Here is a 13,313-nt window from a genome sequence, read left to right on the forward strand (position 1 = left end):
CCTTTTCGGAATCACTATGAATGGTATCCATCACATCTTATTCATACACATGGGAACACGGGACAGACACGGCACAAGGTTAACGATAGATTAGGGAATGTAATCTGAGCCGTAAGTAATGATTTTATTTTTATTCTCAGACTCACCTTTCACCACATGGACATGTGGGACATGAGCAAGGATGACGCAGTTGAATGGACAGAGAAAGTGAAATATATGTATGTATATATATATATATATATATATATATTGTGTCGCAGGTTGTGACCAGTGCAGACATTCTTGTTTTTCTCTGTAACCCCCTTGTCCGATCGATGTGAAACTTCAAACATAGGAGGGATTCCTCATGGAGAATATTTTATTGATAACACTAACATCATAGGTCACATGGTATGGCAGCCACATTGGATTGAAGGAAAATTTTGAACATTTCCTTTCTCCGAAACCAAGCCTGGTATTGACTTAACGGTGAAGGTGGCTGGCTTAAGATCTTAGGATCCTGAGTTTGAGCCCCTGTCGAACCATTGAAATAACACCAGGTGGGTTGACTCAGCCTGTCATCCTTCTGAGGTTGGCAAAAATGAGTACCAGCTTTCTGGGGTAATAAGCCATTTGAGTATTCTGCATCGGAATCGCGACCCTTTCCAGATTGTGCTCCTTAAGCAAATGAAACTGCATCGGCAGCCCTATGCACCTCACGGTGTGAAAGGAATTATTATTTATTACTTCTCTGAAACCGCTCAACGAAAAATATTGAAATTTGGCATATGTTATTAACTCCCTATGTGCTATATAGGGTGATAATTATGAGATCATCGTTGAAGTGGTATTCCAGTCATAATTGGTTGAATTGAAATCCTTATCCAAAAAATCTGAAACTTCATACATATCTGATCTACGACCTGATGTGAGTGAAGAATGAAATTTATCATGTCATCAGTCACGTGGTCTGGTGGCCATGTTGGATTAAAAGTAAAAACATTTTAAACTAGAGGGGGAGCACTCGGCAGAGTGCAAAACCTCCGCCGCCAATACTGCTAGGTCACTCAAGTGAACCTGATATCCTATTCATTCAATTTGATGTCAACAGTGCTCACAGAGTTATAGTTTGCAACTTTCCCTTTTACATACTCAATTAATTCGTCATAACTAGATTCCTTGAGACAGAAATTGATTTTACGTGGGTATATCCACCTGAAGTTCCAAAATCAGCCGCAACTAGATCGACGCGCATGTAGAAATGCCCAAGAAAATAAAATCGAAATTTGTTTGCAAAATTTTGTTTTATTTTCTCTAATAATTTTTTTTGGGGGGGGGAGGGGGGGTTGGAAATCACTTAAAACATGTAGAAATACAAAAACAAAAATTCAAATATTTTTTCAAAACGGCTGCCATAGCGGCCATATTGGACTTTGGACCAAGTCCAAAGTCTAATGGCATGATCCTTGGACCATACCTAATCCCCCCACCAAGTTTCGTCGAAATCCTCATCACTTAAAACATGTAGAAATGTAAAAAAAAAGAAATGGAAATTTTGTTTAAAAAAAAAGTTGCAAATTTTTTTTTTCTCTAACAATTATTTTTTTTTTGGGGGGGGGGGTTGGAAATCACCAAAAGCATGCAGAAATGCAAAAAAAAATATTTTTTTCCCTAATAATTTTTTTTTGGGGGGGGACCAAGTCCAAAATCTAATGACATGATCCTTGGACCATACCTAACCCCCCCCCACCAAGTTTCGTCGAAATTTGTCGAGGAGTTTTTCCGTAATACTGTTCACAAACAAACAAACAAATGAAAAACCAATGTCACCCGCAGGGTGACCCGTATCTTGCCAAAAGGTGACCACGTGTGACTTCTTCAAGGTCACACTGAGGTGAACAGAGCTGCTATCCACCAGGAGCGACTCCTTGAGGAATATCTGCCTACGAGAGATTCCGATGAGAATCGTTCTACAGAGTAACCATGAAAAATATGTTTGCCTCATAACGTCACCAAATGACATCATAATGTATCAAGCTTGACATATCTATAAAGCACTCATCGAGGTGTTCAATTTGAGGTACTACACGATATGGTTCCTAAAACTTGAAAATTTGACCTTGGGGTCAAATATGTTTGACCTCAGGCGCTAACCATGAAGGTCAAGGCCAATCTCCACCAAAAACTAATCAGCTGAGCACCAGACCATATACTACATTCCCATAAAGTTTGGAGACGATTCGATTAAAATTACTCAAAAAATAAGGGTTTCGTCGACTCCCCTGATTTGCGAGTAAGTGACCTTGACCTTTGACCTTGACCTTCAAAATTTTATGTGCTGAAAGGGACCTCTATAGGCCTCTGATATGCGAAGTTACAAAAATTTCCAATGATAACTGTGCTCTGCAGAGTGATTTATATGTGATTACAGACAAAAAAAAACAAACAACAACAAAAAAAACATATGAAGGTCAAGGCCAATCGCCACCAAAAATTAATCAGCTGAGCGCCAGACGATGAACTATATTCCCATGAAGTTTGAAGACGATCCGATCAAAATTACTCAAAAAATAAGGGTTTCGTCGACTCCCCTGATTTGCGACAAAGCGACCTTGACCTTTGACCTTGACCTTCAAAATTTTGTGCGCTGAAAGGGACCTCTATAGGCCTCTGATATGCAAAGTTACAAAAATTTCCAATAATAACTGTGCTCTGCAGAATTTTTTATACGTGATTACAGACAAACAAAAAAAAACAAAACAAACAAAAAAAAAAACAAAAACATACAAGCTGACTAACATATCTTGCAAAAACTTCGTTTTGGCAAGATAACAGACAAACAAACAGAAAGGGGTGAAAACAGTAACCTCCGATCTTCGATGGCGGAGGTTAACTAGATTGACGCGCATGTAGAAATGCAAAAAAAAAAAAAAAAAAAAAATCGGAATTTTTTTGAAAAAAATTGCAAATTTTTTTTTCTCTAACAATTTTTTTTGGGGGGGGGGGTTGGAAATCACTTCAAACATGTAGAAATGCAAAAAAATTAAGCAATTTTTCAAATGAAATCGAAATTTTTTTGAAAAAAAGAGAAATTTTCCGTTTTTTTTTTTCTCCAACATTTTTTATTTTTATTTTTGGGTTGGAAATCACTTAAAACATGTAGAAATGCAAAAACCAAAATTAAAATATTTTTTCAAAACGGCCGCCATAGCGGCCATATTGGACTTTGGACCAAGTCCAAAATCTAATGGCATGATCCTTGGACCATACCTAATCCCCCCACCAAGTTTCGTCGAAATCCGTCGAGGAGTTTTTCAGTAATACTGTTCACAAACAAACAAACAAACAAACAGACAGGGGTGAAAACAGTAACCTCCGTCCATCTTCGATAGCAGGGGTTAAAAATTCCTCTCCAGAACCGCTGAACAGATCGATGTGAAACTTCATACATATGATTGACTCGCCATGGGGAATATATTTAAAAAATTTTTTTCATATTTACCTTCATCGATGCAATTTAGCCTTAATGTGTGCAAACGTGGTTGTTAAATATCCTAAGAATTAATCAGTCATCAATAAAGTTATGGATAATGGCAATGTATGACATAATAGGGTTCCATGCATGATACAGGTATATGGGCGATAATAGCAGTGGGCCATCTTCATAGCATGTTCAGTTAATGATAGTATTTTTCTTCAGAAAGCACTCGAGGCGAGACTACGTGCTCTACCGAGTGCTGTTCTCGAGTCAGAAGGTGTACATTTGATCTGAAGTTTTTTTTTTTTAAATAAAAGACTTCTCAAAAGTAATAGAATAAGTAAGCATTTTGATTTATTTTAAATCACAGAAAACACTCAAAATACTTAACAAGAAATCAGGAATTTTGCATAGAAACAAGGTGCTTATACTGTCTATTTCAACAGCAATTATGGTCCAATTACTGATTCATATAATGGCACAATAAGGCAATTTTGCAGCCTTCTTTTAAAGTTCCTCTCCCACTTTGAAATAAACGTTGAAATTCCATTTTTAAAGAAGCTGACATTTTAAACAAGGAAATCAACATGACCAAATTTTAACTGATTCAGCCTAAATGATTTCTATATTTTTTATGGCAACCACATAGTACTCTTTAATACAAAGCAACCATAGAAATGTGTTTCGCTTTATCTATATTCAATATGAAAGCAGCAGCGACACAATCTCTTTAAATTGGAATAACAAAAAGTACAATCATTATACATGTGATTAATACTGTGATCCAAAGAACGTGACACTTAAATGGTTTCTTCCTGCCTCATACCATAACTGTCTCTTTAATTTGATGGTTAGTTAATTTTGCCTTTCTGAAGATGACCTTCAGTCTAAAGACGGCATACTGATTTAAGCTTTTGGGTGGCATTCCATGATAGTGTTGGATGAATCGTTCCCATTCACCATTCATGTACAGATTACTTATTTCAATCTCTTTTCCAGTACTCATTTAACCACCTCTCCCCTACTGGCCCAACCTGTTCTACCCTTACTTTTCTGTGACAATCATTTTTGGACCAGCACGTTTGGCCCATTCTCCCCAGGAACCATCATACAATGGTGGAATATCTCGACCACACAAATGTGCGGCAAGGATAAGCACGCACGCCGTCACTCCAGAACCGCACATGGCCACAGGCGCTGTATCTCGGGTCAGGCCACGGGAAGAGAATTCTTTCTCCAACTCATCTGTTTGTCGCAGCAGTTTTGATTTCGGATCGAGCATTGTGGTGAATGGCAAGGAAATGGCACCCTCAATATGGCCGGATGGACAATCTGATATAGGAAAAATGTGATGAGGGAAAGGTTTGCGATGTTTATGGGAAGGTGACACGGTGGCGGAAACATACAATATAACTTGCATCAGTCATTCTGTTGCATTCCCTTCCCCTATTTCTTGCCTTCCCTTCTCCCTCCCCTCCCCTCACACCACACCCTTCACACTGCCTTACCTTTCCTTGCCCTCACGCTGCATTTCCTTCCCATCATGCTGCCTCCCTCTCCACCCCCATGGACATCTCCCAGCGATCTCCGCGTGCTGTTTTAACGTACCTCATTTTGTTCAATCCTGTACTACTCCCCCCACCCCTGCTTCCTCCACAAGTCCCACTACCAAACGCAAGTCGAGAACCCTTCCCCTCACGTTATGTCCTCCCAAATCCCCTCCCCTCCCCACTTTCCCAACTCCCCTATGTTCCTCATTCCCACCCCGCCCACTTCCCAGAGTGTATAGCGATGTTTGGTGTGGTCTCACTCTCCCCACCCCCCCTTTTCATCGCTCTTTCCCCCTTCCTAGCTCCCATTTCCTCACCTCCTAGCTCCCCCACCCCTTCTCTCTCCTCACTCACTCCCCTCCTCCCTCCTCTCTTCCTCCTCTCCCTCTTTCTCCCACTCTTTAGTATTCCTACCAGCGAAGCGACGGATTGTATTGGCTTGTGAAAAAAATAAAGATTCCCTACATGAAACAGTGGACTTCTGGTCCAAAAAAAAACAATGAAAAGAGTATTAGGATCATAATTTGTATGGATTAACAGTGCATACATGATTTGAACTTGGCACAAGGTCATCGGTTTTGTGCTCAGAAAGACCAAACAGACCCATCAAAGCATGAATGCAGCAAACTATTCTCTTGCTTTGGAGGGAAAAACACAATTAATTATTCTAGTTTTGGGTGCACCTGAATTATATTACATCTTACCTTCACGAGGTTCTGGTTCTGTACCCTTGAAACGACCTTCACTACGAGCATCCATGAGCAAGAAGTCATCCTGCCCCAACTTTGGGCGAACATCCTCATAGCGCCACACGTGGTCAGGCTGCAGTGCTGCTGGGAAAGGCGGCTGTTCCGTGGTGGTCAACATTGGCGGCTCCCTGGCTTGGCAAAGGTACAAGCACGGATGGCATGGCAATTAATGCTAAAATGAAATTCTTATGCAACAAAATATTTATACACAATGATTGGTAACAGGAAATGAATGAAATATTTTTCATAACTACATTTTTAATTTTTTGTGGTCCTCGGTCACGCAGTCTCAAACCAGTTTGCGGTGTCCAATGTTAAACCTCGTAAGATACCTTAATCATGGTAATGCCTGCCTAACTTGGCCAGCGATCGGTTAAAAATGGCGACCGTTTCATGCTTTTCGGTGATGAGCATGGTTAGAATCTCAGTTGACCAATAAATCATGAGGCACCACCAAGCCACCATTTACTGTAATGGTGGTGTCAGGAATCGTATGAAAGCTTCTTCACAAGTCACTAACGATAAAGGAACATAAAACAAGTGAGGCAAACACATACAGGAATCAAAGAGGAAGTGAAAACCATGAAGCATAACAAAAGTGATGTTTCGGCATAAAGAAGGCACGAGACTCTTTATGATTTATTATTTTTACATGGAGATGCATGGGGAAGCAAATAATTATTAGTACCATGAGGACAATTTATTTTCCCACCATCGGGCTATGAGAAAAGCAGGAAGCTGTTGGAAAAATGGCGGGGTTTCATTTTCCCACGTGTGGCTTTATCGTTCAAACATATAGCCAACTTGGCTTTATATAGCCAAGTTCAAACAGACAGTTTGTTTGTCTGTTTGTCTGTCTGCACTGAATGTATGTGTATTAATTACATTAGACCCTTTAAAACCCTAAGACCCCAAAGACCCTTTACAAGCCTAAGACCCATTAAGACCATGAAAACCCTTAAGACCCATAAAACTCTTCTGGAGCCTTTCAAACCCAAAGACCCTTTGAGACCCCAAAGAGCCTTTAGAGCCCCAGCACCCCTTAAGACGCCTAAGACCCCTCAGAACCATAACGCCCTTGAAGACCCCAATATCCTTTAGATCCCTGAAACCCTTTAAGATCCCTGAGACCTCTAAGACCCTTTAGACTCCGAACACCCTTAAGACCCCGAAGATCCTTGAGAACTGAAGACTGTTTTTGACCCCTAAAACCCCGAAGACCCCTTAGCCCCCCCAAGACCCTTACGACCCTTCAGATCCTTTAGACCCCCCACCCCACCAAGACCCTTAAAGATCCCAACCCCCTTGGCGCCCCTGCTCATCCCAAGTCCTTCTCAAGACTGCGCGGGGTAAGTATTATATGAATACCATCTCGTTAGTATTGTTACATAGAAGGGTGGGCTGGGGAGGGGGGGGTCCATAGCTTGACTGTGGTAAGTGTCGTGCGGTTTGTGTGTTCTTGCCATGTAACAGGGATCTGTCAGAGTAGGTTGTTTGTTACACGTGATGCTGAACAGGCAGAGTATGTAACTTATAGACAGGGTAGACAAATTAATTTTGTGTATTCAAAACCTCTTCTTTGTGGGCGTGGCTAGGTGTGGACCTCGTATTGCAGAAGCACACGTGTCACATGTGCAACTTGGGCGATTACGATCTCTCTAGCCAGTGTGTGCCAGCCATTGCGGCACAGTGGGCTGTGGAGCCCGGAAGAAAAATGTGTACAATTATTTATATTGGGGCTATCCCCGTGGGTGGCACTTGAGAGTAAGGCTCCACCCAGAAAGAAGAAGAGAACTGCAGTCCACCGGAGAGGACCAAGGGAGGCTCATAAGCAAGGTGGTAGAGCAAGAGGTCCAGAGAGGAGTCCACGCGGCCCTGTGCTTCGCGTATTCATGACTTTTCTGTCCTGCTTCGACATTCGTGGCCCTGTGCTTCACGTATTAGTGTTTTTTTTTCCACACAGTCGCGGTTTTTTTCTGACCTGCTTCTACATTCACAATTTTTCGTGGGCATATTCGCGGTTTTTCTGATCTGCTTCTACATTTGCGGTTTTTTTGTGGGGGTATTCGTGTGTTTTTTTTCTGACCTGCTTCTACATTCGTGGCTTTTTTGTGGGCGTATTCGCGGATTTTTTTTCTGACCTGCTTCTTCATTCACAGTTTTTCGTGGGGGTATTCACGGTTTTTCTGACCTGCTTCTACATTCACAGTTTTTCGTGGGTGTATTCACGGTTTTTCTGACCTGCTTCTACATTCACAGTTTTTCGTAGGTGTATTCACAGTTTTTCTGACCTGCTTCTACGTTCACGGTTTTTCTGACCTGCTTCTACATTCACAGTTTTTCGTGGGGGTATTCATGGTTTTTCTGACCTGCTTCTACATTCACAGTTTTTCGTAGGTGTATTCACGGTTTTTCTGACCTGCTTCTACATTCACAGTTTTTCGTGGGTGTATTCACGGTTTTTCTGACCTGCTTCTACATTCACAGTTTTTCGTGGGTGTATTCACGGTTTTTCTGACCTGCTTCTACGTTCACGGTTTTTTGTGGACGTATTCGTGGTTTTTCTGACCGGCTTCTACATTTGCGTTTTTTTTTTGTGGGCGATTCGCGGTTTTTCTGATCTGCTTCTACATTCGCAGTTTTTTTTGTGGGCGTATTCGCGGTTTTTCTGACCTGCTTCTACATTCACAGTTTTTCGTGGGGGTATTCACGGTTTTTCTGACCTGCTTCTACGTTCGCGGTTTTTTGTGGACGTATTCGTGGTTTTTCTGACCTGCTTCTACATTTGCGTTTTTTTTTTGTGGGCGTATTCGCGGTTTTTCTGATCTGCTTCTACAGTCACAGTTTTTCGTAGGCGTATTCGTGGTTTTACTGACCTGCTTCTACATTCGCGGTTTTTTTTGTGGGCGTATTCGCGGTTTTTCTGACCTGCTTCTACATTCACGGTTTTTCTAACCTGCTTCTACATTCACAGTTTTTCGTGGGGGTATTCACGGTTTTTCTGACCTGCTTCTACATTCACGGTTTTTTGTAGGCGTATTCGCGGTTTTTTTCTGACCTGCTTCTACATTCACAGTTTTTCGTGGGCGTATTCGCGGTTTTTCTGACCTGCTTCTACATTCGTGGTTTTTTTGTGGGCGTATTCACGGTTTTTCTGACCTGCTTCTGCATTCGCAGCTTTTTTGTGGGGGTATTCACGGTTTTTCTGATCTGCTTCTACATTCGCGTTTTTTTTGTGGGCGTATTCGTGGTTTTTCTGACCTGCTTCTACATTCGCAGTTTTTCGTGGGTGTATTCGCGTTTTTTTTCTGACCTGCTTCTACATTTGCGATTTTTTGTGGGCGTATTCGTGGTTTTCTGACCTGCTTTTACATTCACGGCATTTTGCAGGCGTATTCGCGGTTTTTCTGATCTGCTTCTACATTCATGGTTTTTCTTGGGTGTATTTGTGGTTTTTCTGACCTGCTTCTACATTCATGGTTTTTCTTGGGTGTATTTGTGGTTTTTCTGACCTGCTTCTACATTTGTGGTTTTTTTGAGGGTGTATTTGCGGTTTTTCTGACTTTCTTCTATTGTACATTTGCAGCCCTGTGCTTCATGCATTCACGCTTTTTTTAAGGGCGTATTCGTGGTTTTTCACACAATTTTAGATTTTTCCTGATGAATCACGAATCGCTGGGAACATATCCCCCTTTTTCCCAATGAAAGAATGCTCCGACATTCATGGATTCGACATTCGCGGCATTTTTCAGGAATGTATCCCCCACGAATGTTGGGGTCTGACAGTATGTCCATTAATTACGTCCTTTTGGAACTGAGCACATGTCTTTATCATGTACGATTGGAACATGAGTATATTTATTAATTACGTACTATTGGAACTTGAGTATATTTATTAATTACGTGCTTTTGGAACATGAGTATATTTATAAATTACATACGATTGAAACATGAGTATGCCTATTAATTACATGCCATTGAAACATGAGTACGTCTATTATGTACTATTGAAACGTGGACAGGCCTTCATCAACTCCAATAGATAATGGACTGCTACAACAACAAAATGTACACTTGAGCTCGCAGCCCAACGAAACATTTTGAACACTTTCAATTGCAGTACAAATTTCATGAATCTCAGTTCTTCAGCTCACTTTAAACCAAAATGTATATTATTAGGAAAAAAAAAAAAATAACACACAAGCCCATTCAACTGATTGTTGGTCCCCAACAAAATAGATTCCTTACTGTCCACTTTCAACAGCGAATCCCTGAGCCATCCAGGCAGCCAGGCCTCCATCCAGTACAGAAACACGGTTGTGGCCAAAAACACGAAACATCCACCAAACACGTGGTGCAGAATACTGTCCAAAAGTACTGCCATCGTACACCACTACATGAGTATCTGCTCCGATCTGTACACAAGGACACGCAGATTATATTTTAATGTAGATGTACACAATAAGTCAACGTAGTCTCGGTGCAACACTTTGACAATCTTTTCTTTGGGTCAAAATCAGTTCGTCTGTTTTGTGGAATGCTGACAATATGTGCAACCCAATGTATGCATTAGCATGGACAGTATATGAATGTGGTTTGGCTGCTTTGTGATTTGCTCTCGACAGCAGATCTATTAAAACCATGTGAGAAAAGCTAATTTTAACTGCTAAAAGTCACAGCTTTATGAAAATCGAAACAATGCATTTCAAACTACAAATTCCCAAGACGAGGCAGACTTTCTACAGGTCCAAAGATAATGTACCGGTCATTGCTTTACTTCAGGCTGGAGACTATTTCAATTTTTATGACTTATTCCATCTGTTTTTAGAGTCTATAAGGCTCATGCAGAAGCTTGTATATGTATCAAATGTTGGACAAGTTCATCGGAGTCATCAGTAAACTTTTATAAGAATTAGAGATGTCACTTGGTAATTGAGAAATCAGCGGAACACCAATCTCCGTGCCGAGTGTCGGTCTGCATCGGCAGACAATCCGAGCAAACATCAACCTTGTTTCCATGCACCACTCAACTCGGGTTGAAAACTGTCCTGCCCCTGATACCGCATTTCCATGTAATTTAGCAATCCTAGTTTCACCGGTTAAATCAAGGACTCGCCCACATTCTATCCTGACCCTTTTCCAAAGCATGCAGACATGCGATGAGATGAAGGTGATTAGTGGATGTATACATTTTGAGTCAAACCAAAAGCAAATTCACCATTGTTTGGCGCACAATAATCCTTACTATTCATTGGTGCTTTTTAAAAGCACCGAGCTATAAGGAGGGAGAGAGTGAGAGTGAGAGTGAGAGTGAGAGTGAGAGTGAGAGTGAGAGTGAGAGTGAGAGTGAGAGTGAGAGTGAGAGTGAGAGTGAGAGTGAGAGTGAGAGTGAGAGTGAGAGTGAGAGTGAGAGTGAGAGTGAGAGAGAGAGAGAGAGAGAGAGAGAGAGAGAGAGAGAGAGAGAGAGAGAGAGAGAGAGAGATTGCTAAAGATTAAGAAGATGAGATGTGAGGTTATCGTTTAGAGATGATACATGTATTCAAGCTCTGAAATTGCTCAGAGATATGCCAATTCCCTCGAGCACTTCAGAACACAGACTCGTACGGCGACCCCAGGCATGCTCAAGGTTTGAGAGCTGGGGTGGGCTTCCATGCTGTCGAGTTTCACTCAAGGTTTGCTGAGAAGATGGATTAAATCAATAGAACGTTGATTCAGGTCTGCTAACTGCCATGGAAAGCAAAAAGCTGACATTTTGGGCATTAACCCCTTGCGGATATACAAGCGGTGAAGAGAGAATGAGTCATTGGCACAGCCAGCACACAGACACCGAGAGACACCCCGATGAGAGTCCAGAGGAGTGAGTCGGCATCAGTCAGGGTCCTTCCTGCACGGAGTAATTGAGTCAGTGCCTGGAGCTTCAGAAGGAGGAGAGACAGCGGTGAGAGCATCTCGAATGGCCGCATGAGTTCAGAGCCCATCCTGCCCACCCAAGTTGGGCCTCCTCATGTTCCGCAAACGGAAAGACCACAAAAACATCGACCTCATTGATCCTGTCTTATTCTTCTGTCTGTCGAGTGTCCTTGAATGAGATTGTCTGTGATAAGTTGTTTAAGATTCAGGCCTGGAGACCGTTTCCATCTATTTAAGCATGTTGGTGAGTTTCCACATCATCTTCATTCATTTTTTTTCCGAACTGTGTCCACGGGTGTCACTGGGCGCTGGATCATGGGGCATGTGCCCAAAATCTTTTTGGACGCTGGCGACACCTCCGACTGTGTCCTATTCCCAGTCATTATATATTAAAACTTTCGTTAAAAGCGTATTCACTGCTTAAAAGCAGCATAATCAAATTCCTCTGATATAATTGAATGCATGCCAAAAATTTCACATGGCAAAATTAATAAATCATAACTGCATTGCACCATGGAGAAACTGCATGTGCAGAAGGCCTCCGCTGGGCGCCTTGGGAGTTCATCTCCAGCAGTCTATTGTGTATCTGTTCATCCCCAAAGCACCCAGACCCCCCAAATCTCCACTCAGCCTGTTTGCAAACTCCGCAGCTACCCTCTCATCCTTGAGCTTGCCAACATCGAGCCTCGGCTGGGATGGTACCATTCTCCTGGATTTAAGGTGCAACTCCAGAGTTGCTACAACAAGCCGGTGGTCAGTATTGAGGAACTGAGCACTCCGGTAGACCCTGCAGTTCTGGATCATCCTCCAGCGACCATCAATGAACACATGGTCAATCTCCTTTGCCGCACCGCCAGCGTTGGAATACCAAGTCCAGCGATGAGCTTGTGGGCGCTGAAACCATGAACCAGCCACCCTAAGTCCATGACTTCTTGCAAAGTCAAGGAACTTAGTGCTATTCTGGTTCATAGTTCCTGACCCATGGGGACCAACACACACCTCATAACCGTCCCTATCAGTTCCAGTCGATGCATTGAAATCCCCCAAGACTAGAAGTGTATCTCGTCTGGGGCACTGATCAACTACAGACTCGAGCGTGGCGTAGAATGTGTCCTTCACGGTGAGATCACTCGCCTCAGTCGGAGCATAAACAGAGACCAGGGAAATGACACCGAATGAGTGATAAATCCTTTGTCTCATACGCTCGTTGACCGGTGTTACCTCAATTATCATTGGGGTTAGCTTATTGGACACAGATACAGCAACTCCTTGGGTATGGTAACCATCAGAGGGACCAGACCAATAGTAGGTGTAACCACCCACCATTATCTCACCGCAATCCGGTCTCTGAACCTCAGAGAGAGCTGCAATCCTGATGTCCAAACGCTTGAGCTCAGATGATAACAGAGACAGGTGATCATCCTCTCTTAGGGATAGGACATTCCAGCACCCACCTGAAGGGACCACCTCAGGTTAACACGAGGAGACCGCCGTCTGGTGGACGACACCTCAGCACCACTCCGACACACTCTCCCGCAATCTGACCCAGGGATGTTACCCCGTGGTTTCCCTCCTATCATCAAAGATTGGGGGTCCCGAAGGCTTTGCCCCAATCCCGTCATCCGGTGAGCTGCCCTGCGAAGGGAA

At 42.5% G+C, this 13,313-nt stretch overlaps 1 protein-coding gene and 1 long non-coding RNA gene across 2 annotated transcripts in view; both read right to left on the minus strand.

Annotated features, from left to right (window-relative positions):
- Positions 1-3,789: 3,789 nt before the first annotated feature.
- The window catches only part of LOC147031334 (3-mercaptopyruvate sulfurtransferase-like), a 12,341-nt gene continuing 2,817 nt past the window's right edge, over positions 3,790-13,313 (minus strand). The window contains exons 2-4 of the mRNA XM_085861883.1: positions 10,005-10,171; positions 5,712-5,884; positions 3,790-4,789 (exon numbers count right to left, since the gene is read on the minus strand). Coding sequence (XP_085718009.1) covers positions 4,503-4,789; positions 5,712-5,884; positions 10,005-10,171 — 627 coding nt within the window. The 3' untranslated portion in view covers positions 3,790-4,502. The remainder of the gene's footprint in view (positions 4,790-5,711; positions 5,885-10,004; positions 10,172-13,313) is intronic.
- LOC147031335 (uncharacterized) lies at positions 7,151-9,998 on the minus strand. Its single transcript, XR_015052833.1, has 2 exons — positions 8,865-9,998; positions 7,151-8,762 (listed from the first exon to the last, which is right to left on the minus strand). It is a non-coding gene; the product is annotated as an uncharacterized LOC147031335 (long non-coding RNA).

This window comes from Eptatretus burgeri, chromosome 2 (assembly GCF_056783735.1).
Source record: "Eptatretus burgeri isolate ZD-2024b chromosome 2, Ebu_testis_v1, whole genome shotgun sequence".
Classification (NCBI taxonomy): Eukaryota; Metazoa; Chordata; class Myxini; order Myxiniformes; family Myxinidae; genus Eptatretus; species Eptatretus burgeri.